This window comes from Podarcis bocagei (genome assembly GCF_964188305.1).
Source record: "Podarcis bocagei genome assembly, chromosome: 4".
NCBI lineage: Eukaryota > Metazoa > Chordata > Lepidosauria > Squamata > Lacertidae > Podarcis > Podarcis bocagei.
This window is the reverse complement of record NC_138128.1, coordinates 65639336-65656012: the sequence shown is the minus strand read 5'-3', so window position 1 is coordinate 65656012 and position 16677 is coordinate 65639336. Positions and strand designations below refer to the sequence as shown.

The 16677-nt window shown below is 43.0% G+C and overlaps 1 protein-coding gene across 5 annotated transcripts in view; it reads right to left on the bottom strand.

Annotated features, from left to right (window-relative positions):
- The window catches only part of BLNK (B cell linker), a 99290-nt gene that overhangs the window by 7140 nt on the left and 75473 nt on the right, over nucleotides 1-16677 (bottom strand). For all 5 annotated transcript variants that reach the window (XM_081189494.1, XM_081189492.1, XM_081189493.1 and 2 more), the window contains 12 exons: nucleotides 16247-16404; nucleotides 12951-13038; nucleotides 12212-12307; nucleotides 7618-7643; nucleotides 7015-7040; nucleotides 6086-6190; nucleotides 4042-4084; nucleotides 3458-3491; nucleotides 3055-3127; nucleotides 2614-2644; nucleotides 2142-2184; nucleotides 566-644 (listed from right to left, as the gene is read on the bottom strand). In XM_081189494.1, the coding sequence (XP_081045620.1) occupies nucleotides 566-644; nucleotides 2142-2184; nucleotides 2614-2644; nucleotides 3055-3127; nucleotides 3458-3491; nucleotides 4042-4084; nucleotides 6086-6190; nucleotides 7015-7040; nucleotides 7618-7643; nucleotides 12212-12307; nucleotides 12951-13038; nucleotides 16247-16404 (802 nt within the window). The remainder of the gene's footprint in view (nucleotides 1-565; nucleotides 645-2141; nucleotides 2185-2613; nucleotides 2645-3054; nucleotides 3128-3457; nucleotides 3492-4041; nucleotides 4085-6085; nucleotides 6191-7014; nucleotides 7041-7617; nucleotides 7644-12211; nucleotides 12308-12950; nucleotides 13039-16246; nucleotides 16405-16677) is intronic.

Below are 16677 nucleotides of genomic sequence, written 5' to 3'. Positions count from 1 at the left end.
GTTCGGAGGAGTTAAGAACAGTTGTTAAGATCCAATCCATTCTGTTTTGCTGGCGATGCCAGCCCAACTGCTAGAAATATTCGCTGCAAAGAAAAGAGGGACATCTTCTAAATTGTCTAATTTCCTCAAGGAATAGCACTTAAACTCCAATTTGTGCAACAATGCCAGGAGGTTAAAGAAACAACATTACAAATTTTGGAGCTTACATGCTGTTCCTCTGGTTAAAGCTACTTTTCTTGACTTTTATTACGCTTGCATCTTGAGATTTTTTTTTTTTTACCTCTAATTTTAGGTGCGCCAAAGCTCATTTCCCCCTCTTCTGAGGGGGAAAGGCAAAGGTAGTGATTGCACTGGGGATCAGGGCCGCAATACAAATACATGGCAGGGTGCTCATTTATGAGGATTTAATGTGCAAATTGTTAAGGAAGACATTTGTACCTAATTTCATCTCTTGCCTAATAATCAGTTGTACCCATTTTGGATTCTCTTTCTTTTTAGACTTTGAAACCAGCAGATCATAACTCAGTAGCAAAAACGGAAAATTTAAAGCGAATTATGTGCTTACTTTTGGATGCTGGGTGGGATGGGTGGAAGAGGGATATCATGATTGGAAACTCGCCGGCGTTCAGCTGGTATAGGTTTATCTACATTTGGAAAAAGAGAAGTCTGATTAGGGAAAGGATGCAAATGGATCTCGGTTGCCCTTGGTGACATACTGTGTAGCTCAGCTTGCATGAGCGGCAAGGACACTACCTTGTGATCTGGCCTTCCACTTTCTGCTGTGCTGCAGCTGCAACTTCTGAAGGTCAAGGCACAACAGCTTTTAGTCCTTCATTTGCTCTCTGCTGAGAATCTGGTTTTGCTATCTTCATCTGAATTGTGCCTTATATCACACATTATTCATTTTCTGGCTATAAAGAAATACAAGGTACAATCCTGAAGAGGAGAGCAAAACGGGCTTCTCAGGCTTTCAGTCCTCAGTTCTACAACCAGAGTGGCATTATATGTACAGGTGGAAGGGAAATTGGATACCACTTGCTCAACACCTTGCAACAAAGCGAGACTTTCTACCAGTCCCATTGCACCTTGTTGAAATGAGCAGAATGAGATGGGTACACAGTGCACTGTGCCAGAGCTGACTTCAGACTTGGGTGGTGGTCTTCTCTCTTGAGAATCCGCATGGTTCACATGCACTTGATAAATTTGCAGAGCAAAAGTGAATATACAGGCTCTCTCTAACAGGTTTTACTAGTCTATATTTCATGACCTGGAGTATGTAGACTACTTAGTTCAGCACTTTTTGCAAGAAGCCCAGCAAGCAGGAGATGGTCTATCAGCAGATCACTGACTGGTGAACCCCCAGTAGACCACTGACCAATCTACTTGCACCCCCTCCCACCCTACAGCACAAATCCAGTCAATACAGTGGTGCCCCGCAAGACGAATGCCTCGCAAGACGAAAAACCCGCTAGACGAAAGGGTTTTCCGTTTTTCGATGCGCTTCGCAAGATGAATTTCCCTATGGGCTTGCGATTTTTTTCACTTCCCCCCCTTTTTCTAAGCCGCTTTTAGCTGCTAAGCCTTTAATAGCCACTAAACCGCTAATAGCGCTAATCCGCTAATAGGGTTGCTTCGCAAGACGAAAAAACCGCTAGACGAAGAGACTCGCGGAACGGATTATTTTCATCTTGCGAGGCACCACTGTACATACTAAACACTTTGGGAGAAGATGACATTGCTAGTTGGTACATCTAGTAATTGGATGTGGTTGTAAATACCTTGCTAATTCTACTTTGCAAAAGCTCTCTTGGAATAGAGGGAAATGCCTTCTAGTAGTCAGGCTGTTGTTCCATCTAACCCAATATGTTCTACCCTAGCTGGAAGCAGTTCTCCATTGACTTGGGAAGAGGTCTTCCCCATCTTCTGTTATTTGGTCTTTTCACTGGAGATGCTATGGAGGCGTGTGCTATGCCATTGAGCTATGGTCTATCCCCATCTGAATTTTTGTAGAAGAGTTAGACAAAATCAATCCTGCCTTGAGTGGGATTCAATAGTGTATGTGGCCGTGCAGCACTACAGAGTTTTATGCATTATTAATAAGAAAATGGTAGACAAATGTTTGAACAGTAGAAGTAGTTTACCTTCAATAACAGTTAGGTGATCTCTGTCAGGGAGGCTTGGTTTCTACGGGGACATAGGAAGTAAACTGGGTTAAGATTGTGTGGTTAAATGCCCTTCGAACAGTGATGTGACATCACAACTGACTGAGATCCCTGCTCCCTTCTAGGCTTGTGGTAGAGGATATCCTTCGCTAGGCACAGAAGTACTGTACTTTGTAAGAAGAGAAACACCAAATATCTGCCACAGCAATTGGCTGTAATAAATTTCTGCTCTGTTCAGTAGTACACTGAGGATTTGGTTGTCAGCAGAAGCAAATTCACTGTACAAATAGCCTCTTTACCATTTAGCACAGAGAAATTGGAACAACGTGGCTGATTTAGGATAATGGTTGTGTTAAGCACTGTTTAGTATTATGGAATGATTGAAAGTTTTGTTGTATTCTCATTTATTTTTCAATGTGTTATAATATTTTGAAAATCAAAATCAACTTACTGATGGCAGTGCTGGATTTGGTAATTTTTTCCTGCAAGTGAAAAGAAAGAGAGAGTTATTGCATGTGATTCATAAGCTCGGAGGCAAAAGTGTCACTACATGAGTGAAAGGCATTTTGGCTCACACAAGGGGAATCGACCCCCTTCCTCCTCCTCCAGCCCCACCTGCCACATCAAGTGCTGTGCCCAAGAGATCCTTAGACCTTCCAAGAGCCTTTACAGAGGACTGCAGTGGGAACAGGGAGGCAGGAAAGCCCTCTTAGAATTGGGGAATCCAGCTCATGGAAACCTTTTATATTGCTTGGCTTAATGGTGATGAGCATTTAAAAAGAATCCAGTGGGGTCTTTTATATAATGGGTTTAATGCATAGGACTCTACTGCCTCCAGTACATGCTGAGAGTGCATGGAATAGTTTTAAAGTAACATCTTTTTATAACTTACGGAATCCGTGGAAATGGAGATGGGACTGTAGCAGAAGGAGCCTTGAATTCTGGAGCGCTGTTGCTGCTGAGATCTAAAAATCCAGACACAATGTTTAGTGCCCCCTTTTTTGGACTACACTTCCAACATCTCTAGCCAGCATAGCCAATACCCAGCAATGATAGGTATAGAAGTGCAAAACATCTGGAGGGCTCCAGCTTGAAATACATGTGTCACAGAAATATATGCATTAGATACACAGAGAATATTAACAGTGCAGATGTATGAATGTAGCCCCAGTTTGTTAGGGTTTCAGTATAAGTGGCATGAAGAAGTATGAAATTTGGTGCTGGAGTGGCTTTTGATGCCCTCCAGTCGTAGTACAAAAGGCCCCTCAATTGTGTCCAGGGCAGAATATACTTACTGTCATCATCTTGTATTCCGAGGCTATCCGGTTCCTGAAATCAAAATAACAGTTGTCAGATTTTGGTACTAAATTTTTGATATGGAGTATTTCATACTAAAAATTCTTCTCTGGGCCTCTGAAACAAACTTAGCATCAGTGATGAAGGCTCAAAATGTGTTGGCTGGGGCTGCCACATAAATAACATTTACTTAATAAGAAAAGCCAGGTTATGAAGCCACAGAAAACTGAAGGAACAATCAGAGAAGGATTCTGAGCCAACAAATATCTTAATCAGAGGAGATGTGCTCTCCTAAATTATTTAGACAAAACTGGAAGAAAAATAAATGCCATTTTCCAATGCTTTGGTGAAGACCTTCGTTAGTTCAAAGCACAACATAAAAATAAGCTTTCTAGATCAGAAGAAAGATGTATCTAATCCATCAGTCTATTATCCACAGTGGCCAATCAGATGCCAATGGGAAGCCTACAAGCAGGATATGAGGACTTGTTTCTCCCCAAAAATCAGAATGTAATTGGTTTTCTGTCCCTCAAGCAACAGCAAGCAATTACCTTTCAAACTAGGTAGGTGGTTAACAACTTACAATTTTTGGTGGTGGCCGGTTCCTAGGAAGTGGCAAAACATTTCTGGAAAGCATATAAAATGTTTCAATCAAACTTTTTGCTCTTAATTGTAATAGTAATTATCTGCTTTGCTATAATTTCAGTTTCACCTGAAACTTTTGTTGTAGCGAGCACGCTGATTAGGATTAACTATGCGTATATATAGAGAGAGACTAGTGGACTTCCTGTAAAGCAGAGATGTCTGACATTTAGTGCTGTTATGTCAGCACTAAACAACTTTCAACCCTTTGAATGAAACTCACCAAATCCAACAGGCTACTATTTTTAAGTGCTTATACACCAACACTGGATATCGATGAAGACATTAAAGAAATTTTGTATTCTCAGGTGGATGCCATCCTATCAGAGATGCCTAAGGAGAAAATTATCCTCCTGGGTGATTTTAATGCAAGAGTTGGGAGAGATTTTGATCTGTGGCTTGGGACTATTGAGAAAGAACGAACTGGCAACAGCAACCAGAACGGAATCTTATTTTTGACTATATGTGCAGTGCACAATCTTGTTATTTACCAACACACTCTTTCAACAAAAAAAATAAATTTAAAACATCCTGGAGCCACCCTCAGTTGAACCACTGGCACCTCTTAGACTATGTAATTGTCAGAGCTGAAGATCGCCGTGATGTTCTCCTATGACGAGTGCCGACAACTGCTGGACGGATCACTGATTAATACATTCCATGATGGCTATCAAGATTATACCTCAACACAGGCTTCAAGGAAGGCACAAAATGAACACTCAAGCCCTTCAAGATCCTATTAAGGGAGATTGCTTCCAAACAGCTCTGAAGGACCACCTGCTTTCAGAGTTCCCTGATAACTCCATTATTGCAGCCTGTGAACAAACTATTGGACACCAAACCAAGAAACACCAGAACTGGTTTGAGGACAATGATAGTGAGATTGAACACATTATTGACAAGAAAAGAAAGGCCTTTCAGATCTGGCAAAGAGATAGAAACTGCGCCACTAAGAAAAAAACCTATGCCAACGCTAAGGCTGAAGTTCAAAGAAGAACCAGAGAACCAAAGAACACTTAGTGGATAAAAAAAGCTCAAGAAGTCCAGCACTTAGCCGACACTCATGATGCAGAGTGTTTCTTTAAAGCTACAAAGACCATCTATGGATCAATAAATCATTGCATATGCCCCCTATGCATATGCCACACTTCTAAAAGATAAAGAAGCTATTGCACTGCGCTGGAAAGAACATTACCAGCATCTCCTTAACCGCAACTCCCCCCATAGCTGCTGAGGTCCTCTCACAAATTCCACAAAACAAATTAGAGATGAGCTTGCAGTATCTCCAAATCTGGGAAAGTTGTGTACAGCTATTAACCAAATGAAAAACAACAAAACCAGCAGACCTGATGGCATACCTGCCGAATTCTTCAAAGTGGGCAGAACTGAACTTGAACAACAACTTCACAAGCTCATCAAAAAAATCTGGGAGAGTGAGGAGATCCCAGTAGACTTTAGGGATGCCAAAATTATCAACCGTTTTAAAAAGGGTGATAGAGCAGACTGCAGAAGCTATCGAGATATCTCTTTATTACTTGCGGCTGGCAAAATTCTTGCAAGGATCTTAGCAAACCATCTCCTAACTATATCTGAGGCTTCCCTTCCTGAATCCCAAAATGCTTTTCGACCTTCTAGGGGGACAGTGGACACGATTTTCACTGCTCAACAGCTTCAAGAAAAATGCAGAGAGCAAAACCAACCCCAATTCCTAACTCTGGGAATTACAGATCTGAGAGGGGAATAAAGGTCGTCTATCAACTCCTATTAGCACCCTTAACAAACAAGACTTCCCAGGATTCTTTGCGGGGAGCCTTGACTGTTTAAAATGGTATGATACTGCCTTAAATGCATAGTGCATATGGAGCCTGGGCATGTGAAATGGAACATGCAGTACCCACAATGCCAAACTGAATGCTCAGTGTGAACCCCTTTTCATGTAACATACTCGTAGATTGTTACAGATATTCTAATTATTCATAACTAACCTGGGCACGTCAGGTTTAAAGGGCTCTTTAGCTGCATTGTGTTCAAGCGAGTGTCCTCTGGGTTCAGGTCTCTGTCCAGGTTTTGGAGGAAGTTGCTTGGAATTCCTTAGGGATGAAAATATTAAAAGTCTAGGTTTCATATTAAAAGTTTACGTTTACAAAAAATGTGAACTAGCCCACAAGTTTTGCCCAGCTGTTGTGAATTTGGATTAATGAACAGTTTTCTTGCCCAGATACTCTCATAATTGGAAGGCAAGACAGATGCTGGAAGAAGTTTACAGGACGTATTTCTTGAAAAAGATGGTGCTGGGCATATTTTTCCTATTAAGATAACCATAAATATGCATCAGTCTTCTAATAAATTCCGAGGTCTCAGTTGTAGCATTAGAGACTATATGGTTTCAGTTTGCAAATAAGGTACACCAGTCAGATGACTATGGCCATAATCCTAAAGGTGTTAGATGATGATGATGATGATGATGATTATTACTATTACTATTATTATTATTAACTTTTGTATACTGCCCTTCATCCGTAGATCACAGGGAGGTTCACAACATAAAAATACAATATAAAAAACACAAAAATAACATAACATAGTAACATAAAACAACAAACCAACCAACCAACCAAGGATGCCCCTTCCCACAACACATTTAAAAGGGCATCGGACGTTAATCAGTCCAAGGCCTGGTTGAAGAGGAACATTTTTGCCTGGTGCCTAAAGCCAAACCTCCCTCTCATTTGATCTCCCCCCCCACCTTATTTCCACTTAAGTGGAGTTGAATTCTAGTCCCTTCATAAACCATTGATCTAAATGTGCCTTAAGTATCTGGAGTAGATGAATACATCTCTAGGAGGACATACACTTGTGCAGGGAATCACATAATAATTTTTTTAAACAGATTTTCACACAGATTTCACATTACCTGGGCAATGGAGGGAGTGCTTTTTCCTGTAGGGAGAGAATGAATTGTTTATTATTAATAATATTATTATTTAGTCACTTTTACCCAGTGATTTATAACACAGTATATACACTAAAACCAATTACAAAATTGAACAAGCCAATAAAACCTAAAAAAAACCTCCATACAAATAAAAGACAGGTTGTACAGAACCCGCCCCACAAGAGGACAGAGTCGAGACATAAGCTGTATTGGATGGAGTTGCTCTTAGAAGGAGGACTATGAACAGAACATTCCTGACAATGAGGAGAAAGAAGTGATGCAAATGGAAAGGGACTTGGAAGTCCCCCGTCACAATATTATAGATACAAGGAAACTTCCATGTCTAGTATGGTCAGAATGTATTCCATTTGATATTTCAAGTGTGTGAAATACCGTTCTGAACATGCACACCGTTTCATCTGAGCACAAAATGGACCATATGCCATTTCCCACTCTGGGCATGGAACATTTCTTCTCTTCAATAAAAAACAGGATCCTTCTGCACAGGTGAGATTTTTTGCAGATGGAGTTTTTAGCACTCAAGCAGCGTTTGGTTTTCAAGGTATGTACACAAGGTCTTACCTCTTCCTCGGGAATCTCATAGACATCTGGAAAAAGAAGGATGTTCCGCAGTTAGAAACAAAACCCCAAACAGGCATGCACAAATATAGATACAGGAATGACTATACATAGAGAGAGTTCTATTTTTATTTTATTTTTTAATGATAACCAGTTTTGGCAGGACATTTGATACTTGTAGATCATGCTAGAATGTTTCTGAAAGGTGAAAAGCCACTGATATTTAGAAACAGATTAAAACAAAAAATATTAGCAATAATATAATAATAATAATAATAATTTATTATTTATACCCCGCCCATCTGGCTGGGCCTCCCCAGCCACTCTGGGCGGCTTCCATAAAAACCAAAAATACAGTAAAATGTCACACGTTAAAAACTTCCCTGAACAGGGCTGCCTTAAGATGTCTCCTGAATGTCAGGTAGTTGTTTATCGCTTTGACATCTGCTGGAAGGGCGTTCCACAGGGCGGGCGCCACTACCGAGAAGGCCCTCTGCCTGGTTCCCTGTAGCTTTGCTTCTCGCAGTGAGGGAACCGCCAGAAGGCCCTCTGCGCTGGACCTCAGCGTCCGGGCAGACTGATGGGGGTGGAGACGCTCCTTCAGGTATACTGGACCGAGGCCGTTTAGGGCTTTAAAGGTCAGCACCAACACTTTGAATTGTGCTCGGAAACGTACTGGGAGCCAATGCAGGTCTTTCAAGACCGGTGTTATATGGTCTCAGCGGCCGCTCCCAGTCACCAGTCTAGCTGCCGCATTCTGGATTAGTTGTAGTTTCCGCGTCACCTTCAAAGGTAGCCCCACGTAGAGCGCATTGCAGTAGTCCAAGCGGGAGATAACCAGAGCATGCACCACTCTGGCGAGACAGTCCGCAGGCAGATAGGGTCTCAGCCTACGTACCAGATGGAGCTGGTAAACAGCTGCCCTGGACACAGATTTGACCTGTGCCTCCATGGACAGCTGTGAGTCCAAAATGACTCCCAGGCTGCGCACCTGGTCCTTCAGGGGCACAGTTACCCCATTCAGGACCAGGGAATCCTCCACACCTGCCCACCTCCTGTCCCCCAAAAACAGTACTTCTGTCTTGTCAGGATTCAACCTCAATCTGTTAGCCGCCATCCATCCTCCAACCGCCTCCAGACACTCACACAGGACCTTCACCGCCTTCACTGGTTCTGATTTAAAAGAGAGGTAGAGCTGGGTGTCATCCGCATACTGATGAACACCCAGCCCAAACCTCCTGATGATCTCTCCCAGCGGCTTCATATAGATGTTAAAAAGCATGGGGGAGAGGACAGAACCCTGAGGCACCCCACAAGTGAGGGCCCAAGGGTCTGAACACTCATCCCCCACCACCACTTTCTGAACACGGCCCAGGAGGAAGGAGCGGAACCACTGTATAACAGTGCCCCCAGCTCCCAGCCCCTCAAGACGGTCCAGCAGGATGCTATGGTCGATGGTATCAAACGCCGCTGAGAGATCCAGCAGAACTAGGAAACAGCTCTCACCTTTGTCCCTAGCCCGCCGGAGATCATCAACCAGTGCGACCAAGGCAGTTTCAGTCCCATGATGAGGCCTGAATCCCGACTGGAAGGGATCCAAATGGTCCGCTTCTTCCAGGCGTGCCTGGAGTTGTTCAGCAACCACTCGCTCAATCACCTTGCCCAGGAATGGAAGATTTGAGACTGGGCGATAGTTGGCCATCGTGGCCGCATCTAAAGATGGTTTTTTAAGAAGCGGTTTAATAACCGCCTCTTTCAGCGGGTCTGGGAAGGCTCCCTCACGGAGGGAAGCATTCACCACCCCACGAAGCCCATCGCCCAGTCCTTCCCGGCTAGCTTTTATAAGCCAGGATGGGCAAGGATCCAGGAGACAGGTGGTTGGTTTCACTCGTCCAAGCAGCCTGTCCACATCCTCGGAGGTAACAGATTGAAATTGATCCCACTCAACTTGACTAGACAGAACTCTAGCACTCTCCCGCCCCGGCCCTGCTCCCACGGTGGAGTCTACTTCTTCCCGAATCTGGGCGATTTTATCTGCAAAAAACTTTGCAAAATCATTGCAGGAGAACATGTGGCCCGTACTGGGCCCCGATGTTGCAGGTGGTTCCGCTAAATTGTGAACCACCTGAAAAAGTCTCCTGCTGCTGTTTTCTGCAGATGCAATAGAGGCGGTGAAGAAATTCTTCTTCGCCGTTGCTATCGCCACTTGGTAGGCTCGACGTTGAGCTCTAACCTGTGTCCGGTCAGATTCGGAATGAGTTATCCGCCACCGGCGCTCTAGCCGTCTCAACGATTGTTTCATTGCCCTCAGATCCGTGGAAAACCACGGGGCTGTCCGGGCTCCATGCAATCGGAGAGGGCGCTTCGGAGCCAAACAGTCAATAGCCCTGGTTAACTCCACATTCCAGCGGGCCACCAGGGAATCGGCTGAAAGGCCATCAACATGGGATAAAGCATCCCCTACCACTCTCTGGAAACCATTTGGATCCATTAAGTGGCGGGGGCGGACCATCCGAATTGGTCCCACCTCCCTGCAGAGTAAGCATCATTGGCTTCAGTCCCACAATAAGTGAAAAGAAAGACGTTCACAGAAAGAAACCTCTAAGGACAGTCAGGGACGTCACTGACAATGCTGGGTAAGACAAAGGGTTGTCTTTATTCCAAGATTCACTACAGTGCCTAAACAAAAGTTGGGTTACAGGTCACAAATCTTGAAGGCATGGCAGAGCTCGAGAGTTCATGGCTAGGTAGAACCTAAGCTTCTGAAACACACCCTGGGTGTGTGATGGACACCTTCATTTATGCAGTTGATAGTCTCTGCTATGCCATGCCCCATTAGCAGCCAATTTTGGACTGGTGCCCATGGCGGTTTCTCAAAATTCCAAGGTTGCCCACTGCCCCAAAGTTTGGTGATCCCTGGACTGGACAAACCCTGTGGAGCATAAGGCTATCACTGGGTACTCGTCATTGTGGCTATGTGCTACTTCCAGGTTTGGAGGCAGCATGTGTCTGAATGCAAACAGCAGGAGAGAGCTATTATCCTCAGGTGCTGCCGGAGGGCTTCCTGAAGGCACTGTGATGTCCCAAGGTTTGGGCCTGGTCAAACATGCAAGCACTTCTGAGAGCACGTTGAGGGAGTCTGTTTGCACTGGTGCAATTTCCCTGGTGATGACAGTGCCAGCTCACTGTCTGATTTGTCCCTCTGTGCCTCCCCTTGGGAGAGTGGCTCTTCGCTGGCTGGGAGGAGCAACAGAGTCACATCAACTGGCTAAGACATTACACTTGGGAGTATCAGATGACCCTAAGGCAGGCTGTATTCCTGGCAACCAACGCGGCCCCTTTCCCCAGGTCTATGTCAGCACCTCCCAATCTGCTGGGACCCTCCTGCAGGGTCAGAGTCCTCCAGTTCCCATATCTCTTCCCACCCCTCCTCCCCATCGGACCGACTCCTGTCAAGGTGTTTCCATGGGGCTCATAACAGGAACTGCTCTTCCTGAACAGTCCCGCCCCCCATGTGTCCACCCCATATTACTGAAGAAGGTCCCCTGACATCTCAGAAAAGCTTTTAAGGCAGTGATGGCCAAACCTGGCCCTCCAGCTGTTTTGGGACTACAACTCCCATCATCCCTAGCTAATAGGACCAATGGTCAGGGATGATGGGAATTGTAGTCCCCAAACAGCTGGAGGGCCAAGTTTGGCCATCACTGTTTTAAGGGGATATAGGCTGAGGGGAGGGAATGGAAAATTTTCCTTCTGTTAAGTTTTCTGCTCACTTATCTTAGGATCCTTGCAAAAAATTCTTAAGCATGTTACTAACATACTTCATTTTATCAAAGCTCTATTTTTTTCTGACTTGAATACAGACTAAATTATGTGAATTCAGGCCTCACTGAAATCAATGTGAGAGGACAAATGAGTTAAATCCCATCGATTTCAGCAGGAACGAAGTCAAACTTTTGTCTTGCAATGTTGTACTGTCTGTTATGGCTAAGTGTATGTTCACTTATTAGAAGGAATTGGTTGGAAAAATTATTCAAATCCAGCTTTCCTAACTATGTGTTAAATAATAATGTCATTGATGCAAAGGATGAAAGTAGGGATAGTCATAGCATTAATAAATTCCACTAGGGGGTGCTGTTTTATTTGAAAGCAAAGTTATTGTTACCATCCAAAGAAACTGAAAGGAGTACTATGAATGAACTTTCTGACGTTCCAAACAATGTGCGTAGAAAAAACTCCCTTCTCTGGCGTGGCTTGTTTACACTGTACAGCATTAATGAAGCCTGCTAGTCTTATCAGACAAAACAGTGAGCTATTTCCTCTAGTTGGCAATATAGTAGATCCAGGATGACTTATGAAGCAAAATCAGCCCCGAGGTTGCTGCAAATTCAAGGAGCACTGCCAATGGTTAGGGATGATTGCAGGTCAGGGATAATATCTGGAGGGACACAGTTTCCCAACACCCTTTAAATATATATATGTACAAACCTAGATCTTGTTTTTATGATGGCTTTTTAAAAGGACTGTAAAATGTAACCACAACTTCAAAACATATACAATGGTGTTTATAATTATACTAATACACATTCTTTCATACCTAATGTTGAAGGCGATGCAGGAACAGGAGGCAATGCTGGCGAACTGGGAGGATCGAGTTTTTGCATGGGCTTGATCAATCTGTTCACCACTGGGGCTTAAAATGATGAAAGAAACATAGGCATGTCACACTAATGAAAACCAAAGTCACATGTATCGGGGGATAGTGTTTTTGGCTAAACTGGTTTCCTTAAAATTGTTTGAAACTGAATTTTTCTCTTTTATGCTGCAAGCAATATACCAGCCCCACCCCCCTTTTAGAAGTATACTTAAATATGCATTATAGCTCCTTTTCTAAAAAGGAAGTGGTCCGTTCAAACGTGGAGAGACATGGTTCAGCAAGCCTACAGCAGAAATCTAGTGGTATGTGCAGAACCCCAAGAAAAAGAAAGAAAGGAATATATTAAAATCAGCAGCCAAGAATCTAGCCCTCATCGTTCTATGGAAAGTTTAAAAATGTGCATAAAATATCACCTCTCAAATTCAAAATGTGGCTTTTGCTTGCCCTCATTTCCTGCATTCTTCCCTTCACCTCTGTAGTCCTTTGGAAGGTGAAGGGAAGAGACTGGATTTTATCAAAAGGAATGGCCCAGCTAGCTAAATTTGCACGCCCAATTCTGAGAATTTTCTTCCTGTCTGTTGGGACAGAAATGGAGTCCTACACGTTTCAGATCCAATACCTTGCCCACTTGGTTGGCTTCATGAAGTTGTGTGTAAATAGCAACAACCCAGATGCTTACGTTTTTTAGGCGGCGGAGTGCTCTCTTCTGTGGGTTGAATATAATTATCTTCTTCATCGTCATTTTCTAGAGGTACAACGTAATCTGCCTGAAGGAAAATGCAGAGATGAGTTAATATAGGGTATGTATAAAATAGCACATGACCCAGCCAGAGACTATTGTGCGTTCCCCTGCGGTTTCAATGCAGAGCTCTCAGCACACGATTAGATTTCTCCTGTGAAATAAATGGGATGTAGAAAGTGCCACTGTTATCTTTTCTGTCCCGGCAAAGCCATTAATAGCCAGTCTCCTAGGGAGGAAAACCCCCTTCCGATCATTTTAACATTCATCTCTGCTGGTTGATGGTGGTCGGTACGTTTTTGTTCTCTTTTCATGTTATAAAGTTGCATTGCTATGGCTGTTGTTTGTTTCATTATTTTATGCCGGGTTTGGATTCAGTGTTGTGTTTTAGCCTTGTTTTACACATGGAAGATGTAGTATGTCACCTAGATAAATTGTCTTTATGAGACGATGAAAAAACACACACAAAGGTCTAAGCTTGGGAAACCTCTCCCATAAATACCCCCAGCTCCAGTGAACCAAGATTCATTGAGTGTTTTGGGTTTTATGTCATGTATGTGCTCAAGCTATCTTGCGCTAGAAGCATGGGTTTTTCTGTGGGAGCACCTGAATGATGGAAGAAAGAGGTCTGCTTGCTTGGCATCCATCACCAGGATTTTAAGTACAGTGGAACCTCTACCTGCGACCATAATCCGTTCCGGAGGTCTGTCCGGAGGTCAAAATGGGTCGCTGGGAGAGGCGCCGTTGTGCGCAGGCAGTGATTTCCCTCTTCTGTGCATGTGCAAACGGCAGCAAACCCGACAGTTAGTTCTGGGTTTGCCGCGGACGTTGGGAGAAATGGACGCAAGCTGAGACGGACGTAAGAAGAGGTTTGACTGTAGTTGATAAAAACTGGCCCTTTTGAGACCTTTGAGTTGTATCCGACTCAAGAATGAATGAATTGACATGAATGGAATTAAGTAAGTAACAACAATCTTCAGTCCATTGATTTCAATGAGTCCACTCTGAGCATGACATCAGGTGCAATACTAAGCCCCATTATGCTGGGCCATTCTGAAGTTGGGGAGGGACTGAGATGCAGTGTGGTCCATTGCATCATGGCTGCCATACAGCTCCATACAGACCTATGGGTGATTTCAACTGTTTTAGGTTGTTGGTTTAGTTAAGATTTTGGTACTACTTTACTTGTACTTTTACAATGCTTGGCTTAATGTTTTTAACTATATGTTGTAAGATGTTGTGAGGGATTTTGAGACAGCAGGCTGGCTATGGATCCAACAACAAATAAATAGCAGTTGAGCTAACAGCTATGATTTAATTATCCTCTACTGAAAATTTGGGGAACCTCTGGCCCTCCAGATGTTGCTGAACTGCAACTCCCATAATCTCTAGCCATTGGGCCATACTTGCTGGGACTGATGGGAGTTAATAGTTCAGCTGCACTGGAGGGCCAAAGGTTTGCCATGTCTGCTCTGTACAAGTAGGTGACTTCTCCTTGTTGGTTTCCAAAAGGATTTTTTCTGCAATTATTAATCAATTTGAGACCACTGAGCGATGTGGTCAGATCGCTCAGATGGAAGCTTCTTTTGGGACCTAAGTCAGAAAATCTCACATGTCCTCCCCTCTTGGCAGTAAAAATGCAATAATAATAACAATGACATTCAAAGCTAACAATTTGCTACCTTTTCATTTAGGGAACCCATTCTTAAATTTTCAACAGGACAGAATCCTTGTATCAATGTTTTGGAAAACAATGTACTAAACTGAAATTAAAACTTGTTGCACCTGCTTTATTACTTGTACGAACCAGGTTCCCCTTTTTGTTTTGCATTCTGCAAAATGTATTTACAGCAGTAACACAGTTGTATTTACAGTTTAATTGTTTTGGGGCTTGGGGTGGGTTTTTATTTTGCCAACTGCCCTGGGAATATGACCAAAGAGCAGCATAAAAACAAGATAAATTCATAAAAAAAATAAACTCAGTGCATCAACTGTGTATGAATTGTATTTGATATATGAATAGTTTTCTTCCTTCTTGTTCTGTAGCATTTCTTCCTGGATTGGTGTATGAATGTATCAAGCCTTAAGACAAAGAAATAACCGAAGAAGAAGAAAGGATGGGAGAATGATGCTCCGTAATGTATGCGGGACCAAGGCTGTTTGTTATAAGGACAGAATGTAATACTGGGAATGGATTATGTCTGACTGCGACTGCATGTGAATAATTTGGGGGTGACTCACTGCCCATTAGTCAAAGCTCCATGGAGCCTCTTGTGCACACACAAAGACCTCCACATGTGCAGGAGCAGCTAGTTTTCTTCAACGGCAGAGAATGCTCCACACATACATCATTCCCATTTAATATGGGCACATCCTCTGAATACTGAAAGGAGCAGAACATCCCTTGATCTTCCAGAACTGCACAGAGAACATCCGAGCTCCTACACGAGGATTGGAGTGACAGGTCTGGGTTGAGAACCTGTTCTGAGCCTTTCTCTTCTAGAGGTTTTAGTACAACTGTGGGACTATGACAAGTGATGTGAGCACTGGGTGAGCAATGCAATGAATGCTTCAAACAATAAATGAACACACTGCCATTCTTTTACATGAGACCATTCGCACGTCTCCACTTTGAGCATGTGAGGGTTTGTAAGACCTCAGATGGTACAATCACTTTAACAATGATCCCAGTCCCAGGGATTTAAGATTAGTATGATGATGAAGAAGATAATAATAATAATAATAATAATAATAATAATAATAATAATAATAATAATAATAGATTAATAACTACTATTATTTCCTTTTATTTTATTATTTTAAGAACAACAGCAAGTGAGAGATTCTAATATTTGACTTCTGCCACTAGTTGTGTGCCTATTCCCTATGCCTTTATTATCTTGATCTCCATTCTGTTCCTCCTGCTTTTATAAATAAACTGTATGTGAAGTGCCTTGTTAGTGCCAGGGTAATATTATTTACAGGAATAAGCATGCAGCTTCCTACAACTCTCCCTTCTACTACTGAATCCTTTGTATGTAGAGAATGTGAAATGTGCTAAATTCATAAAACGTGCAAATGGTCCTAGAACAATAATTTTTCAATCATTACTGTCATCATTTTTATTATTTTAAATTGTGACCCCTCTATCACCATGGTCAAGAGGATTCATTCTTAAGGTGGCCGTGCCTAACTTTTGTATCTAATAACTATCCCGATTTATCTGTCAGCGTTACCTCATCATCCTTAGGCTTAGGTGGTTGTATTGGCCTGAGAGCAGCAGGCGGCAAGGGCAAAGTGGCCAGTTTCTTTGGTTTAGATAAAGAGTTGCTTGGCAATGTAGGCAGTGGTTTGGTGACGGGCCAAGGCTTCTGTGGACTAGGCCGCTTGTTGTCTGTAAACGAGAAAGAAAATCCAGTAAGAATCCTTAACTTTCAAAAGGGTGCCTCCATCCCCTTCCATTTTGATCTAGTCTACTTATAGACTGAGATCAGTTTCAGACGTGTGACTGATGTACAGGGAACAGGACATGTAACTGACCTGAAGTGCATTAAACCATAGTTAAAAACAATGGTTTAATGTGAATGAACAGCATGCTGCTGAAACTATGAGTCCATCACTCCTCTCCCACTCCAGCTGTGCTGTCTGGCTAGTTGTGACATCTGAA